The sequence below is a fragment of the Aethalodelphis obliquidens genome, unplaced genomic scaffold (genome assembly GCF_003676395.1).
Source record: "Aethalodelphis obliquidens isolate GAN/ISIS:26980383/991018 unplaced genomic scaffold, ASM367639v1 scaffold32, whole genome shotgun sequence".
In the NCBI taxonomy this organism is placed as follows: domain Eukaryota; kingdom Metazoa; phylum Chordata; class Mammalia; order Artiodactyla; family Delphinidae; genus Aethalodelphis; species Aethalodelphis obliquidens.
In genome coordinates, this window is record NW_020837976.1 from 11,057,499 (window position 1) to 11,076,789 (window position 19,291).

The window sequence follows — 19,291 nt, forward strand, 5'->3', positions numbered from 1 at the left end:
TTTAGAAGGCTATTGCAGCCAGACACAGTGATGGGAACACACAGCGATGGGCAGACACAGCTTGTCATTATTCCCTACTGCTCCACATCCATTTATCTTCACTAGCAGCCTCCCCTGTCAACAGAAGAAGGTTACTCTCCTCTCGTATGAAGAACCCAATGACCTCTCTTAATATCCCGGCCTTTCACAGGAACGCTGACCTCCTAAGTCCCACCCCCAACATACCTCATTGCTTCTAGACTTACAACCAGACGCAAGTTCTGGGATGACTCAGGGGTCAGAAACAAAGTGTGACCTGTGACCTTGTGAGTACGCACCACATACATCAGAAGAATTGCAAGATTTTTACCAATTTGTATAAACAAAAGTCTGGGGAATACGTATATATAATATACGTTCATATATATGTATATTATATATATGAATTATATATATGTGAATGTATTCTAAAGGTGTTTGATCAGAATGGAAGAAAATAAGGTTGGACTGGGCCAAATCTATTCATATGATTGCACTAAGGAAAGGTTCTGAATTCAAAGTGTTAGCTTGATCAGGTGGCGAAAACTATTTGCTTGGTGGGCCATGTGGGGCGTTTGGGAGGAGCTTAAGTCATGAGGGTGAGATCCTCAGGAATGGGATTAGTGCCTTCTAAAAAGAGGCTCTAAGGAGACCCCGAGTCCTCTCCTACCAGGTGAAGTTAAAAACGAGAAGTCTGGGACTCAGAAAAGAGGTTTCACCTTGATCTTGGACTTCCAGCCTCCAGAACTGTGAGAAATAAATTTCTGTTCTTTATGAAGCTACTCAGTCTGTGGCATTTTGTTATAGCAGCATGGAGGAACTAAGACGAGAGCTTTCCTGAATTCCGTGAGCTTTCTAGCAAACCACTGAACCTGTTGGTGGTTGTGGGGATCCCCTGAATTTGTAGCCAGCTGGTTTGAAGTAAGAGTGGTCCTGAGGACCCTCAAACTTGTGGCTGATGTATGAAGAGAGGGCAGTCTGCCAGGACTGTGCCCTCTGTGCAGTTTTTTTCCTAACGCCTGGTATTAAAGGTAAATGCCACCACATGCCAAGATGTCAAAAGCCAAGCATACAAACGTTAGAAGTGCCAACTATGGTACTACGTTTACTTACCTCATCACTCCTCATAATATCCCCTCCCCAATATACACAACCTGCCTGTCTCCCATCACACAGATGGTGGGTATGGTCTTGCAACAAGAATGAGCTGAAATTGGGAGAGATTCTTGTTCTGTATGTCTGAGTAAAGAGTTCCTGGTGACCATAAGCCTCATTTACTAATGGACATTTTAGAAAGCCTTGATACATTGTTAGTATTCTGTCTACTTTTAACTTCAGAAGGACACTTAATTATCAAGTTACTGTAAACCCAATTGTGCTTTCATTTCCCTTGACTGATCCTAGTACCCAAAGAACAATGGCCACTGTAAGGCCACCAGGACTGGTGACAAGCAGTAATGATATCCTAACTGCTTTACTATTTACTGAGGGCTTTCAATATACTTGGGGAGGGGTACCAGAAAGGGCACCTATTTTAATCCCAGATGTGCAACTTAAAAGCTGAGGGACTATGGGAGAGTTTGGTTTAATGTCTCTAAGTTTAAGTTCCCCAACTGCAAGGAGGAAATTTGAAAAATAAAACCTTTTCTGGGTAGTATAGTCATTTTCACAATATTGATTCTTCCAATCCAGGAGCCTGGTATACCTCTCCCTCTGTTTATGCCATCTTTGATTTCTTTCATCAGTGTTTTATAGTTTTCTGAGTACAGGTCTTTAGCCTCCTTAGGTATGTTTATTCCTAGGTATTTTATTGTTTTTGCTGCCATGTTAAATGAGATTGCTTCTTTAATTTCTCTTTCTGATCTTTTATTGTAAGTGTATAGGAATGCAAGAGATTTCTGTGCATTAATTTTGTATCCTGCAACCTTACCAAATTCATTGGTTAGTTCTAGTAGCTTTCTGGTGGCATTTTTAAGATTTTCTATATATAGTAATATGTCATCTGCAAACAGTGACTATACCACCCAAAGCAATCTACTCTTAGTAAATGAAAACAGTTTCCTGGCTGTGCTGGAGCACTTTAGGATAAGATCTATGCTTATGACCATTATAATACTGTAGATATCTCATTTATGCAACATTAAATTCATTTATTTTTTCTGAAAGCAGGATGAGGTGAACTTCCTGAAGGTAACAACTCAACTAAAATCCATAAAATTTAAAAGAAGATGGACAGGACAATTGGAGGTTCTTTTAATTATATGTATAACCACAATAAAAGTAATAACGTGCTATGTTATTCAGCACTGCTTAGCTATTTTATAAGTGATAGCTTTTTAAAATTTTTGATTACAGATTCTGATATATAAGTATGTATTTATAACATAAAATACAATGTAATTTTGTTGATGCCTTTATTAATGGTATAGGTGAAGCAAAAAGATATAAAGTCTTGGTGATCTCAGTAATTCACTTTCTGTTTTCGAAACATTTTTTGATAAGTAGAGGAAAGTTGCCAATATTTAAAAGTTGTATATTAAGACTCTCTTCCTTTGGTTCTGCCTCTAGTTAACAAAAAACCTATTAAAATGCTGCCGTGATTCTCTCTCCTTTATGAGGCTGGTATGCTTCTCAGAGTTAAGATCTGTGCTTTATTTGAATAAACCTCAGACTCTAGAATAGTGTATTTTATGTAGTAGGAACTCAATATTTACCAACTACTGAACTAAACCATTATTCCAGTCTAAACATTTCCAATGTGAACTTTGGAAGTACTATTCATTGTCACACAAGTTCCTATCACATTTCATTCTCATTACACAATTCTGGAAACAAGTGTTCACATTAACTAAATCTGAGTCTGAATGAAAGAATGTTACTTTCTCAAGGCCCCACATACTAGAGGGTCTAGTTGCAGTTAGAATAATTCTAGCTCTCCATTATTACTTCCACACCATTATTCCTCCATGCTTATGTGAAAATACTCCTTGTTTTCAATTTTATATTGAGTAAAGAATATAATACTCTACCTTCTCTAACCCTATTTCACTGTCATTTAATGATTTGCTGGTCATTTTCCCACACTAAGAGAAGACCCCGGCCCATGGGACTCAACCTTCTCTTCTGTCTATCCCTTGTTCTCCCATCATTCTGTTTTACATTGATATCTATCTGGATGACCTATCCAACATTTTAATCTTAAGAGTTTATGGACTTACTCAAATCTAGTTAACTTCAATTCCATGACCCATTAACAATGCATACCCATGGACACCCTTCTGACTTTGCATCATGTAGAATGGTACCATGGCTGGAGTTTTAAACTCTGATACTTTCTTTTCTGACTACAGTCTCTGAGCCTTTTGCTTCCCCTATTCTTGCTACCTTTTCCATATCTGAAATCACCCAACCCAAGATTCAAGATTCATTTTCTTCTCAATCTTTCCTGTATTATTAAAGATTTCCTGAAGTTTCTGATGATATATATGCTTATAGTTTTCACAATAATATCACCAATGAAACTCTTGTTCCTTCGGTTCCAGATTCTTACATGCACTTGGGCACTGGACTCCAAGTAGCTCCTCCAAATGTATCTCAAACTTGATTGAATCCAGTTTCAAACCTATTCTTCAGTCCATACTCTACATTTTTTTTTAAAAGATGCTGGTACCACTAACCATTCTGTTGTTAGTCAAAAACTTGATATATATTTGGATAATTTTTCTCACTATCTGGCCAAATAACCATCAAGTTCTGTCTATATTAACCTAAAAAAAAATCTGGAATTCACCTTTTTGTCTTGCTAGAACCATATCACTTCACCAATGAATTCTTAGTTGGTACCACTGTATCCAAATCCTTCATTCCTCTCCAACTGATTACATGTGATCAATGATTGCCAACCATTGATATATGTCATGGAATACAAAGAAGCAGCAATATTCACCTCACCACACTGGGGTAAAGGGACAAGGCTCTTTGATGACAGTCTTCAGAGCCCAGTCTCAGCTACCTCAGGCCCTTCCCAACTCTAACTGCTGATGGGAATCAATGTCTCAGTCCACCCGTGGCCCATTAGCCCCATAATGATGTGCCACAACAGACCAGTGGAAATCTCTGCTAATTTTAGTGGGATTTTCCTCAGGTGCTATGGTAGCTTTGTTACCCTTTGATCAATTATTTACCAAACATAATACACTACCTCAAATTCCCTAAATGTCTGCTCATTTTTGACACCGATATGCCTTTCCTCCTATTGTTTTCACTACTTCAAGTATTCTTTCCTTGGCTAACTTGCTCCCACCCTCCAAGACTTAGTTCTGCTATTCTCATAGCAAGCTTTCTCAGATTTCCTTCAAGGTCTTCTTCGTGGCTTCCAGAGAATTCTGTGCTTAATTCAAGAAAAGCAGTTGTTGCACCTTATTTTAACTTGTACCTGTTTCTTCATCACTGCTCAGTGAAGCTAAATGAGAGCAGGTGTTACTCTATACTTACCATGTTCAGAATCTCACCCAGATTCTGACTCTCAAGACATGACTTCAAAATGAATAAATAAATGGATGGATGAATAAATGAATGAATAGCAATATTCTCTGTTCCTGCCAAAGTAAATTGAAATACAAATCTCACTCTTTCACTGATTCTTTTAGGAGTCACATCACTTCACTTGGACTTCAATTCAGCAAATACTGAATTCTTATACTGTCCTAGACATTGTGATGGACTCCGGAAGTACTCACATGAGTGAGGCATCATTCTCTTCCTCAAATGCATCACAAATTGGAATGGGAACCAAATATTTAAGCAAAAATGCATTATATGACATATAATACAATCTCTCCCTCAATCTTGTCTCTTTCCCCTTTGCTGGAAAACTTACCTGGGATCTGAAATTTGCCAACAAATAAATAGAAATACCTAAGTTCCTTTATTACCAAAGCTCTTGAAAGAGTATTCTAAAGCTGACTTCTCTAATTTCTTTCAGTATTCTGGCTACTTTCACCTTTATATTTAATCTTCTGGCCTTATCAATCTACTGATACCACTCTTTCTACCACTGATGCTCTCCTAATGGCCAAATTAAGAACGTGTGACTCAACACTCTGGCAATGTTTGGCACTGTTGATCCCTGTAGAGATGAAATTCAGACCTCTTGACCGAGGCTAGTGTCTTTGGGCTGGAAGACAGGCTCTGTGAGCATGGGATACAAACTTCTGAGGAGTGGGCTCTAGTTGGCCTGCAGAGCTGCAGACAGCAATGAGAAAGAAGGAAACAACCTGCTCACCCAGGTTCTATCTTCAGATACTCTCTAACACTTCTCTTCAAAGTTTTCATAAGCTCCCATGTCTTTAACCATCAACACGGGAGCTGACTCACCAATCTTCTCCATTTCAACTCCTTCCCTAGTTTCCACTTCTCCATTTCAACTCCTTCCCCAGTTTCCTCTACTTGTCCAAAACAGATCATCTTCTCAGTAAGCCAATCATCAAAAGTTCTTTTTACCATAAATGTTACCATATTTTTTTCAAGTCAACCAATATCGTACTACCTCCTATAAATTCTGGTTCTTTTATTTGCATATCACAACCATTTTGACATCAGTCTTCCAGTTCTATCAGTGTCTCATCACTTCCCTCTGATGACAAACGCACTTTTTTGGTAACTAATATCTGCAACTTGTGCTTTCATTTCATTTCATGTCATGTCATCCTACAAAATGCTGTCGAATTGGTCTTGCTACAGCCTATCTCTGAGCACACTGCACTCCACGAAAATTCTTCACGTCTCTCACTGCTTTACAAATTAAGTGTAAACTTTTCAACTGGGTCTTTGTGATATATCCCAGACCTACATTCTCAGCTTTATCTCTCATTGTTTACCTGCATTAGTCATATAAGAACACATTTAGATGGAAATTTGAAACAGTAATATAATTAAAAGTAGAATGTCTCCACATTATATTATTAAAAGCAATAAAATCAAACCACAACCATCAATATACCAAAAAAGTAATAATGACAAAAGTAGAAAGGTAGTGTCAACATGGAAAGCATTAAGCAAGATGATAGAAGCAAGAATCAATAAAGCTATCATGTAAATTAATTAAATTACTAAATCCGAATAGATTGAAAAAGCAAAATCATCCTAAATATTGCTCTATAAAGGTTACAAATGCACATCTAAAAAATAAGCCACAATCGTTGATAATAAAACGCAAAATTAGATTAGTCTAACAAGAAGAGCAGGGGGCTTCCCTGGTGGCGCAGTGGTTGAGAATCTGCCTGCTAATGCAGGGGACATGGGTTCGAGCCCTGGTCTGGGAAGATCCCACATGCTGCGGAGCAACTAGGCCCGTGAGCCACAACTACTGAGCCTGTGCGTCTGCAGCCTGTGCTCCGCAACAAGAGAGGCCGTGATAGCGAGAGGCCCGTGCACTGCAATGAAGAGTGGCCCCCGCTTGCCACAACTAGAGAAAGCCCTCGAACAGAAACGAAGACCCAACACAGCAAAAATAAATAAATTAATAAACTCCTACCCCCAACATCTAAAAAAAAAAAAGAAGAGCAGGGGTTGATAATATTAACTTTAGAACAATACACAGGAGAGAATTATGATTATATAAAAAAAATATTATGACCAAACTGATCATTTAACAGCTATTCTATACATTAGACCCTCAGAACTTATTGATCTTATAACTGAAGGCTTGTATCCTTTGACCTGCTATATATACAAATATATAAAGTAAAACCCACAAATTAATTCATGTAGAAAATTTCAACATACTACCAATAGACTGCAACATTCAAGTAGACTGAAATATAGGAACTTTTATGTCATGAAAAGTACAATTAGGTTGAACTGAACATTTCATTAATTTATTTGCTCACACATTATCTATGGAGCAAAAGCTGCATTGATCATATTTGATAACCCTGTACAAATTAAACAAAAACTATTTAACAGAAATTTATTTTTCTCTTGCTTTACTGAAGTATAATTGATAAAATTATATACACTTAAGATGTACAATGTTATGATTTGATATACGTATATTGTGAAACGATTACTACAATCAGGTTAACTAACACATCAATCACCTCGTAGCTATATATTTTTGTGTGTGTATGGTAAGAATTCTTAAGATTTACTGTCTCAATAAATTCCAAGTATACAGTAGAGTGTTAATTATAGTCACCATTCTACAATTAGATCCTCAGAACTTATTATCTTACAACTGAAGGCTTGTATCCTTTGACCAGCATCTCCCCCATTTCACCCACCCCCTTACCTCTGCTAACCATCATTCTACCGTACTCTGTTCCTATGAGCTCAACTTTTCTATTTTTTAATATCCCACAAATAGTAAGATCATACAGTATTTATCTTTCTCTGTCTGGCTTATTTCACTTAGCAGAGTGTCCTCTAAGCTTATCCACCTTGTTGTAAATGGCAGGATTTCCTTCTTTCTCATTTACTTCTCACATTTTCTTTATCCATTCATCCATTAACAGACACTTAGGCTGTTTCCTCAACTTGGCTACTGTTGAGGAAATAATAATGCTACCATGAACATGGGGGTGCATATAGCTCTTCAAAATACTAATTTTGTTTCCTTCTAATATATACAGAGAAGTGGGATTTCTGTATATTTCTACTTTTAACTTTCTGAGGAATCTCCATGCTGTTTCCAATAATGGCTATGCCAATTTAGACTCCCACCAACAGTGTAAAAAGGTTCCCTTTTTTCTACAACCTGGCCAAAACTTAATTCTTGCATTTTTGATAAAAGCCATTCTGACAGATGTGAGGTGATATCCCAGTGTGGTTTTGATTTGCATTGCCCTGATTAGTAATGTTGAATACTTTTACCTTTTCATTTATCTACTGGCCATTTGTATGTCTTCTTTGGAAAAATGTCTTTTCAGGTCCTCCACCATTTTGAGGGGGTGTGAAGTAGAAAAGGACAGCTTTATTACTGTGCCAGGCAAAGGGGAACACAGTGGGCTCCTACCTCGAAAAACTGTGTGTCTCACCCACCCCCAGAGGATCTGATGAGGGTTTTCTAACAATCACTCAAGGGTGGGGTCTCTGAAAAGATTAGGGTGTGTGGGGGGGGCCTGCACTCCTTTAATCTCCTCTCAGGTGGTTGATCTCCTCATCTTGATGAGCTTCTCTGGTCCCTTTAATCTTGCCTCAGCCTCCACCCATTGTTAACTGGATTATTTCTGTTATTTTGCTACTGAGTTGTATGAGTTACTTATATGTTGGCTATTAACCCCTTATCAGATATATGGTTTGCAAATATTTTCTCCCATTTGGTAGGCTGCCTTTTCAATGTATTGATTATTTCTTTTGCTGTGCAGAAGCTTTTTAGTTTGATGCAGTCCTACTTTTTAACTTGTGCATTTGTTTCATATGCTTATGGTATTATATGCAAAAAAACTGTTCCCAAGACCAGTGTCAAGGAGATTTTTTTCCTATGTTTATTTTCCAAGAGTTTTATAGCTTCAAGTCTCATATTTAGGACTTTAATTCATTTCAAGTTAATTTTTTTGAGTGGTGTAAAATAGGGGTCCAGTTTCATTCTTTTCTATGTGGCTATCAGAGACTATTTTATTTCTTCCTTTCCTGTTGGATGATTTTTCTTTTCCCTTCCTAATTACTCTGCCTAGGACTTTCAGTACTGTGTTGAACACAAGTGATGTGAACATCCTTGCCTTCTTCTTGACCTTAGAGGAAAAGCTGAAAGCTTTCGATGATGAAGAATGATGTTAGCTGTGGGCTTGTCAGCCTTTACTACGTTGAGGTACATTCCTTCTACACCTAACTGGTTTTTTAAAATTATGAATGGATGTTGAATTTTGTCAAATGCTTTTTCTACATCTGTTGAGATTATTATATAATATTTGTCCTTCATTCTGTTAATGTGTCGTATTGCCTTTATTCATTTATTGATTTGTGTATGTTGAACTAGCCTTGCATCCCAGGGATAAATATGACTTGGTTATGTGTTTGGTCCTTTTAATGTGCTGTTAAATTGGGTTTGCTAGCATTTTGTTGAGGAGTTTTGCACATGTGTTTACTAAGGATATTGGCCTGTAGGCTTTTTTCTTGTAGTGTCCTTGTCTGGCTTTGGTATCAGGGTAATGCTGGCTTCATGAAATGAGTTTGGAAGTGTTCCCTCTTCTTCAATATTTTTTGGAAAAGTTTGAGAAGCATTGGTATTAATTCTTAAATGTTTGGTTGGACTCACCAGTAAAGGTCCTGGGGTTTTCTTTGTTGGGGAGGTTTTGATTATTAATTCAATCTCCTTACTAGTAATCCATCTGTTCAGATTTCCTATTTCTTCACAATTCAGTCTTGGTAGGTTACATATTTCTAGAAATGTATTCTTTCTTCAAGGTTATCCAATTTGTTGACACATAATATTTCATAGTAATCTCTTATAATTCTTTGCATTTCTGTGGTATCAGTTGTAATGGTTCCTTTTATTGTTTATTTATTTTTTCTTAGTCTAACTAAACTCTTGTTTATCTTTTCAAAAAAACAGTTTGTAGTGTCATTGGTGTTTTCTATTGTTTTCCAGCCTCTATTTCATTTACTTCTGCTATTATGTCTGTTATTTTCTTCCTTCTCCTAATTTTGGGTTCAGTTTGTTCTTCTTTTTCTGGTTCCTTGAAGTATGAAGCTAGGCTGGTTGAAAGATCTTTCTTTTATCTTGTAGACATTTATTACTATAAACTTCCCTCTTAAAACTGCTTTTGCTACATCCCATAAATTTGGTATATTATGTTTCCATTTTTGTTTCAAGATATTTTTAATTTCCCATTTGATTTATTCTTTGACTTTGGTTTGGAGTATAAGTTCTACATATTTGTGAATTTTCTAGTTTCCTCTTGTTGTTAATTTCCAGCTTCATACAACTGTGTTTGGAAAAGATACTTGGTATAATTTCAGCCTTTTAAAATTTGTTATGACTTGTTTTATGACCTAATTTATGATCTACTCCAGAGCATGTGCTATGTTTGCTTAAGAAGACAGTGTCATCTGTTGCTGTTTGATGTAATGTTCTATACATGTCTGTTTTGGCCTAAAGTGTAGCTCAAGTCTAATGTTTCATTATTGATTTTCTGTCTAAATAATTTATCCATTGTTGAAAGTGAGGTATTAAAGTCCCCTACTATCATTGTATTGTTGTCTATTTCTCCCTTTATGTCTGTTAGTATATTTGCTCAATATATTTAGGTGCTTTGATATTAGATGCATATATATATTTATAATTGTTATATCCTTTTCATGAATTGCCCCCTTTATTATTATGTAATGACCTGTTTACAGGTAAGTAAAACTCTTGTTACGTTTTTACTTAAAGTCTACTTGGTCTTATACAAGTAGAGCTACCCCTGCTCTCTCTTTGGTTTACATTTGCATGGAATATATTTTTTTAAATTCTCTTCCCATTCAGTCTGTGTGTGTTCAAATGTGAAATGAATCTCTTGTAGACAGCATATAATTGGGTCTTGCTCTTTATCCTTTCTTTTAATAAACTTTCTGCCCCTTTCTCCCTTTCCTGCCAGACTCCAATAATGCATAGATTGTTTCTCTTGATGGTACCTCATATTTCACATAAGCTTTCTTTATTCTCTGTCATTCTTTTTCTTTGTTCTTCTCTGACTGAATAATTTCAAATAACCTGTCTTCTACTTCACAGATTCTTTCTTTTGCTTAATCAAGTCTGCTACTGATGCTCTCTGTTGCTTTTTTTTTTCATTTCACTCACTGTATTCTTCAGTTTCAGATTATCTTTTTTTTTTTACAATTGCTATTTCTCTGTTAAACTTCTTGCTTCATTTGTGTATTATTTGCCTGATTTCATTGGACTGTCCTTCTGTGCTTTCTTGTAGCTCACTGAGCCTCCTCAAAACAACTGTATTAAATTCTGTATCAGGCAAATTGTAAATCTCCATTTCTTTGGGGTAGGTTACTGGAAAATTATTGTGTTCCTTTACTAGTGTCTTGTTTCCTTAATTTTTTATGTTCCTTGAAGGCTTTTGTTGTTCTAGTTACATTTGAAAAAACAGTCACCTTTTCTAGTCTTTACTGACTTGCTTAGGGAGAGAGATAACTTCATTTATTAGCCCAGCGAAGGATGCCGTGACTTTCTCAGACCTTTTCTATGGATATATCTGCTCCACACTTCTTATTTCCTCTTGGAGTGGAATTCTTTTACCTTCCTTGAGTGCATGTGAAAGGCATGGATTGGGGTCTCCTGTTTGCATGCTCAGCCCAGAGCCCACTTCCTGTGTATGCAGTGAGTACTGGAATTCTTAAGATTGTGTGCCTTCTTTTAAGTCTGCAAAGCCAGCAGAGTGCTAACAGCTTCCTATCTGCTTTTCCTAGGGCAATGCTAAATACTCAAGTTTGTGTGCTTTCTCTCAATCCCACGGAGCTGGGCTGCCTTTCTGTGCATGCTCAATAGCCATCTGCAAAGGTTCACATTTACTGCCCATGGGGGAAGGGTCTGTGAGTGAGGTGCTCAGAGCATTAGGGATGCCCATGGACCAGTAGGAAGTGTCCACTGGTAAAGCATCCCCAGGTCTAATGGGCAGGATCCATGATGGAATCTATATAGTTGGATACACGTCCCTGCGATGTGTTACAAGCACTGCCTATTGTGTACCTGTCTCTCCCTGCCCCTCAGTCATGCTGCTCACATCAGTATTCTGGATGGGGTGAGAAAGAAGTGGGCCTCTTGGCTGCATCCTACAGCCAAGAAGTTAAGCACATTGGGGAAGCTAAGCACTCACTAATATGCCCTCACTTTCCCCCAGTGAGAGCAATCTCAGAAGTTGCAGGCCAAAGGGGTCTCCTTCGGCACTGAGCTATACCACCTTGGGGGAGAGGTGATGTAGGCAAAATGAAACTCTTCCTTTACCCTGTCCAATTCACCCTATCTCAGAATTTTTTGCTCCTTTACCCTGTCCAATTCACCCTATCTCAGAAGCATTTGCAAGAAATGCTCCCCTGGACTCTGGACTTCTACAAAGGTACACTTGCCCATTAGTGACTGTCAAAATTGGTTTCTTTGGAGAAAGACAGTAGAAAATTCCTATTATACTATCTTGCTGGCATCACTCCTTAACATAAATTTAAACAATACCCACTACCCTCTGCTCCCAACCTGTGGAATAAAAAAATCTTATAAATAATTATTTTATTTATTTATTGTCCTTTTTTCCCCCTCAAAAAGTCTCAAGGAAGTTAAATTCCCTAATTTTTGACTAAGTCAATGTGCAAGTAAAAATATTAAATGAGAATGCTACATATTAAAATTGTACTCAGAGAATACATGAATATTATGAGTGAAAAACAAAAAAGTATTCAGCTCAAGTTTCTAAACAACAGAAACAGAAATAGAAAATAGAATTATGAAAATCAATCAAACGGAATGATAAAGAAAAAAGCTGAAATTAATGAATTAAAAACAAAAATAATTTATCTTTATAAATAAATGAAAATTTGGAGTTTGTGGAAAAAACAACTAGAAGGTAAAAAATTAAGGCTAATCAAGGAAAAGGAAAAATAAGAGGCTAATACATGAGTAAATTATAACTACAGAAGCAGAAAAGATGAAACTATTCCTATTTCATACAACTTAATGATAAATTTGAAAATCTCATTAAAATGACCTTTTCTAGACAAAATAAATTTAAAATACTGACACAAAAACTAGAAAATATTAATTATGTAAAAACCAAAGAAGATACAGAATAAATTTTGAAATGTTTTTCTTCACAAAAGAACCAAGCTCAGATAATATCTTTTGGGAGGCAATTCACCATGATGTTTATACACTTCTGTGACAGCTTTTATCCGGAACTATCTTTTCAAAATTTACTGCATAGACAATGTAATGCCTTCCTCTGGGGCAAAGGCTGGGCAAGTTTGCTAGAAGCTCACTTATAAAATTGGGGGTTTTCTACATTCCAGGTTCATTAGCTGTGATAAAAACCCCCTGTGTATGGAGCATCTGCCTGGACCACGTTCACGTTACTCCCATGAGACTTGGAGCCAAGGGGAACCTACAAACATGAAGCTCACACAGCCATGTGTACTGAATAATAGTCCTTTGTCTCTCACCCAGGAGTTTCAAGTCTTCTGTCAGCTCTTGTAAAGCAGCGGCAGCTAACTTGTTAGCTTGTAAGTAAGGTAAAACCTCTGACTTTTCACATATCTTGATAGTATCATGGGAGAATTTCTCAAACTTTTAAGGAACTGAAATGCCTCATGCTATTTAGCACAGAAAAAGGAACAAAAGCTTATTATTTCATTTTTAAAATTCCAAGAAATTTCTGATACCAATATCTTGAATGAAGTACAAAACAGAAGAACTGTAGACCAATAGATGTTCAGCATTAAATGATTGGAAATTGAATCTAGTAATGCATTACAATTTTAATAAAGCATTATCAAGTAAGGTATACTTAACAATGAAATTTGATATTTGGAAACATAATTATTTTAATTGATCAAAAGAGAAAATCACATATTTATGATATTACACTGCAGTAGGAGAAGGCATTTCAAAAGTGGCAGACCCACTAGGAAATTAATGTTACTTGGAAAAATCATAATTCCAAAGTGTGATCATAGAGTATTATCACAAAAATGTAGAAAAAAATACCAATATACAGAAAAAATGAAATGGACTATAGCCAAGTAGTTGTAATAGATGCCTCTAGATAGTTGGGGGAAAAAAGCTGAAAACGTAGTTGATTGCCAGTTCAAACAATAAAAATTCTATTTAAACTTTATATATAGTGCTTTAACCCATAATATTAGCAGTAATTCATGAACATATCTGTAAGACGTAACATGCTGTTAGAGAGAGGTGCAGAAAGAAGGGAAGTTTCTTCCTTGTTTAATGAATCATGCTCTAAGCAAACATTCAAAATATATTAAATTTTTATTTGGGAATGACTCATATTCATGCTACATTTTTCCTTTATATTCTAGTGTGACCCTCTCTTGATTTCTAACTCCTTATGATCATTGCAGGACTGGGTGGGTTTGTGCAAAAACCTGAAGGGTCCCAGAGACAAAATTAGTACTGCTTTGCTACCAGTCCTCAGATCAAAATGTTCATTCCTCAAAGAGCTGTAGATTTGAACAAGTTGCTTTACAAAAGCAAAACGATGAACCTAATGAATGTTACTGCATGTGATTAATTAATGTTTAATCCTATCAGAATCATTTTTAAAAGAGTTATTAATTATGCAAAATACATTCTTAAGTTTTAAAAATTTCACGCTATATGAAAATCTTCTGGTGGTAAGAAAATCATCAAGGCAAACTATTCTTGCCTAGGAGATTCATTGGTCAGTCTTCTAAATGTTTCCAATGAAAATGCATTCATTTCCCACTATTAAGAACAAAGAATACATGTTTTTTATTTATAATAATACCTAATATAGCAAGTCAGTGAGCCAGGAACACAATTTACTGTTTGTAATTTGAATGTTGTCACTATATTCAAGTCTGTTTTTCACATCTTCCATTTTCCTGCTGATTACATTTTTAAATTGAGGCTAGGGTTTTGGTCATCCAATATTAAGTGCCCCCAAAACAGCAGTACTCATAAACTAGTCACGTGAATGAAGAAATGATGAGTGGCCAATAGGAGAATAATTTTTTAAATTATGTAATCTTTAAAATGATCTCAGATTAAATTTGTTTCTGATTTTTACTATGTCTGTATCTGGCTGTCCAAAAAATTAGTGAATCACTGCCTGTATATTAAGCTAAGAATTTATCACATGAAAGAGTCAAGAAATGATTCAATAGCCAAACTTGAAATAGCAATAGACAAGGGAAGAGGTATTTCCTGAGAGTGGGAAATATGAAGCAAAATAAAAACTAATAAACAATGCAAAGTATTGGGAGACTGTCTCTGCTAGAACTCAATCTGGAAATTGCTTGTGTCTGCCACAGATTCACTGTATCAGTAGTTCACTGTACCCCTCTCATATCATACCCTAAGTTATAGGGAGGAGAGCAAGACTACCAAAAGAACACTAGAGAAAGGCACTGATGTAGAAAAGGCAAGTGGGACTTCTGAGGATGGCTCATGATAGATTAAAATGCTTTAAACTCCAGTTTTGTTTGGACCTTCCCAGAAGCAAAGAGGGAGATTAGTAGCTACAGCCATAGTACTCTAATGAACATGCAATACAGAAATTTTAAACTTAAGCAATTTGCATTTGCAAATTATAGGCAGTTAGTAAAAACTGAATGACATTCAAGAAATCTATCATTTAAAGATATCTCATATGGAATTGCTTACTGAAAAAGACTGAAGTTAACTCTAGCACCACACTGTCTGCTCTCTGATGTTTATGTATATTTTTCTTAAAGTATTTTATTAGCTGTTCGTATTTCTAATTCTATGGTGTGTTTTCTCACATCCTCAATTAATTCCATTGTGGCTTTTACAAAGTTTTTTAATAAGCAATTTCTTTAGATGATCCATAATTGTGATCAATTCTTTTGTCCAGCAGGGACAACCCAGATTAATAACACCACATTTATAATGATGCCTAATAATCCTTGTTTCTTTCTGGGGATGCTTTACATTATATACATATTTACAATATTTTATCTCATCCAATTTCTAAACAGGGATGAGAATAGGTTTTCCATGAGGAATTTCATTGTCTTTCCACTCTTTCACATCAAGAACTGATCATAAACATAGATAGTGTCACTAATGATGAGCTATATCAATCTCTAAACTTTTCATGTTCGATCTCTACTCTGCTGATCATATAAGGTGAATGCACAACAAAGACCTATTCAAGACAATTTCATATAAATTAAAAGGTTATTTGAAAAGCATTATTGAGATATTTAGCAGAATCCTTAATTGTAGGAAAGCAACAGACAATTTAACCATTTTCACCTAGATGGAAGAGAATAGATGGCAAATTTCTTACGTATTATCAAGGAGAGAGGATGAGAGAGAGAGAGAGAGAGAGAGAGAGAGAGAGATTCAGCTTCTGCGTACAGCATGAATATTTGCTAAAGTATCAGTCTGATGCGGTATGGAAAGAATCTTTGAAATGCTACTGCTTTTAGCCACTATCAGGCATGTGGACAGAAAAATTACACCCCAAAAAGCATACATTCATCCATTTAATCAGTCATTCAATGATTTTTTATTGAGACCCTCCCTTGTGCCAGGCATAGTTCTGAGCTTTTAGGATACAGAGGGGAATGGGGCAGAAAATTTCCTGTCTTCGTAAAGAATACATTATTATAGCAGGATTAGTAAGACAGCAAAGAAGTAAAAACGAATGAACAAAGCAAGTTCAAATAGAGATTGGTGCTAAGAAAAAAACCCGAGACTGTATGATGTGTTCGAATGGCTGGATGTAGGTACACTTTGGGATGGGAAAGCAGAGACAGCTTCGGGATGAAAAGAAATACAGCTCTCAATTACTGAGAGGCTAGTTATACAGGATTTTTTCCCTTCATCTCTCTCCTGACGACCATATTTTGTCATTTCACTAATTATTATGGTTCCATTAAAGTGTTGAAATGCCGCTCAGTAAATGATTCCTGAAATCCCAGTGTCCTCAGCACCAGTACAATTGGAAAATGTGGTAGAATTCAAACAAATAATTCCACTGTGATAAAATATGAGGTGGGGAATGATGCTTAACTCAGTAAGTAACCTAAAGCGTCTTGTTTTGAGAGCTGCCTTTGACTTTAAGCCTCCCCAGTCCATCAAGCCTCCAGGAACTCCTCCAAGAGGAGAGGCAACATTTGTTGCCACTAGATGGCACCAGTTAATTTCATATTTTTAAGACGAAAAACACAAAAACCCAACATACCTTTTTCTATGTAAAAGCCACATTTAACAGGGAAAAATGTTACTTGGCACTATTATTAATAAAAGTATTGTTCTTTTATTAATAATTTTCTTATAGGAGGGATCACAGCAATAGCATTATAGATGGTATGTTCATTCACTCACATACATGTCTATTCGATGTATATTTGTTCCAAATAATCTTTTTGAAAATGTATTAGCAATGTCTTTGAAATGTTAAAAGGAAAAAAGGGAATTGAATTTATTGAATACATATCATAATTGAATATATAAATATCAGGATCAAAAATATCTGATAAAAGTATATTATGATAATATATAATTTTTAAAGTTTTGTAGGAAATAGTTTTAATAAAATACAGTAGAGTTGTTTATTTTTTATTATTTTTACTTCATTTTAATTTTTTTATTGAAGTACAGTTGATTTACAATGTTGTGTTAGTTTCAGGTGTATAGCAAAGTGATTCAGATATATGTTTATATATCTATGTATATATATATATATTTTTTTTTTCAGATTCTTTTTCCTTATAGATTATTACAAAATATTGAGTATCGTTCCCTGTGCTATACAGTAGGTCCTTGTTGGTTATCTATGTTATATATAGTAGTGTGTATATGTTCATCTCAAACTCCTAATTTATCTCCCCCCCTTTCCCCTTTGGTAACCATATATTTGTTTTCTATGCCATACTCTTTAGAATTTTTTAATTTCATATCAAAACAACATTCTGCAGTATTTTGAATTAATTTTATACTTCCTATAACTTTCTTGCTAATTTGTTTCCATCATTCCTAGGGGTTGTTTATTTTTGAGAAGTAATTTCTGTTGCATCTCAAGTAATAGTAATATTTATAAATATATTTTTAAAAACTATGGTATTTATTATGTCAATTAAATGTAACAACAACTCTTATGAAATGTAAAATGGGATGTGAATCACTTAGCTAAATGTATATCATTTAGTCATATATCAAAAAATTTAATATGTATAACTTTATAAAACTTAATAAAACTTCAGATCTAAAAAGACACATTTTACCATATGATCTCCTTGTTTCTGACTAGTTACTGTTCAATTAAAACATACGCAAGTGTAAAATATCCTCATTTTTCAAAAAGAAGTGGCTGGTAAACATTCAAATTATGTTTATTCAGAAACAAAACTAACTATTTTCACATTTCCTGTTAAAAACGTAAAAATGGCTCTGAATAACCTGCCATCAGTAGATTTTGAAATAAAAGTACAGTGACAAAATGAGAGTGCACATAAAATGCACTGAAAAGAATGCATACAGCATTCATATGCTGTATGAATATAATTATAGGAAATAAAAAAAAATGAAACATTGCATGTTTATTATGCTAACATATTTATTTAAAAAATCTAAACATCTTTGCTACTTCAGTATGAAAAATGAGTGCATCAAACTAGCTGTTAATTTGACTATCACTATATTTCCTTCATCCTAAAACAGTCCAAAAATAATACTCACCTTAACATTTGATAGATTTCTTTGCCTCATGGTAAAGAGTGCTCTGTATCTCTGTTCTTCCTCATAGATTCTCTCTTCACAGGCTTCTTTCTCATTTATGAGATGATCAAACACAGCTTGTGCATGTTCCTTTTTCTCTCTCATGGCTATAAACTGGTCCCTATGACAAAATAAAGAATTGCATTTGCCATTAATCAATTCACATTTAATTTTCTAATGTGCATTTATGATACATTTTAAAATACCCAATATTGAAAAATCTTAGACTGAATGGCTATGCAAAAATTCCCTAGTCCTTTTCATAGGCCTGTCTCCATGAGCTACATCTAAATGATCCAGGTGGAAGGCAATCTCTGGAGATTTAGCGGATTCTCTTGGCTGCCTACCCAGTGTGCCTCTGTTTTGTTGTCATTCCAGAAGAATTCCCCCTCCATGCAGCATATAACTCCAAGGGTACATTCTGATTAGATTAAGCCAACCAGCAAGAGGCTAATTATTCACCACTAAACATATATTAAGACAGTGCAGTAAGATGAAAGGCAAGAGCCAAATTCCATGTAGAAGGGGCTCAATTCACTAAATGTGAACAAGGAGTCCTGTTTTCAAATTTGCTGACAACAGCCATAGTGGAGAGAAAGAAACAAAAAATGAGTACTATGTGCTGAGCTGCTGAATCAACAAACCCTGCAGCCTACCCTACCTAGAGGCCACCTGTTACATAAGATAATACGTTTCACTATTGTTTAAGCTGGTGTTTGAGTGTGTGTGTGTGTGTGTGTGTGTGTGTGTGTGTGTGTGTGTGCCCTAGCGTGTGTATATGTGCCCTTGTGTATTTTGTCATTTGCAACTAAGTACTTCCAGACACAGAAGTAAAATTATTTT

The 19,291-nt window shown here is 35.5% G+C and overlaps 1 protein-coding gene across 1 annotated transcript in view; it reads right to left on the reverse strand.

Moving 5' to 3' along the window:
• Positions 1–19,291, reverse strand: part of CCDC178 (coiled-coil domain containing 178) — a 360,636-nt gene that overhangs the window by 211,290 nt on the left and 130,055 nt on the right. The window contains exon 17 of the mRNA XM_027127538.1: positions 18,410–18,569. Within this exon, the coding sequence (XP_026983339.1) occupies positions 18,410–18,569 (160 nt within the window). The remainder of the gene's footprint in view (positions 1–18,409; positions 18,570–19,291) is intronic.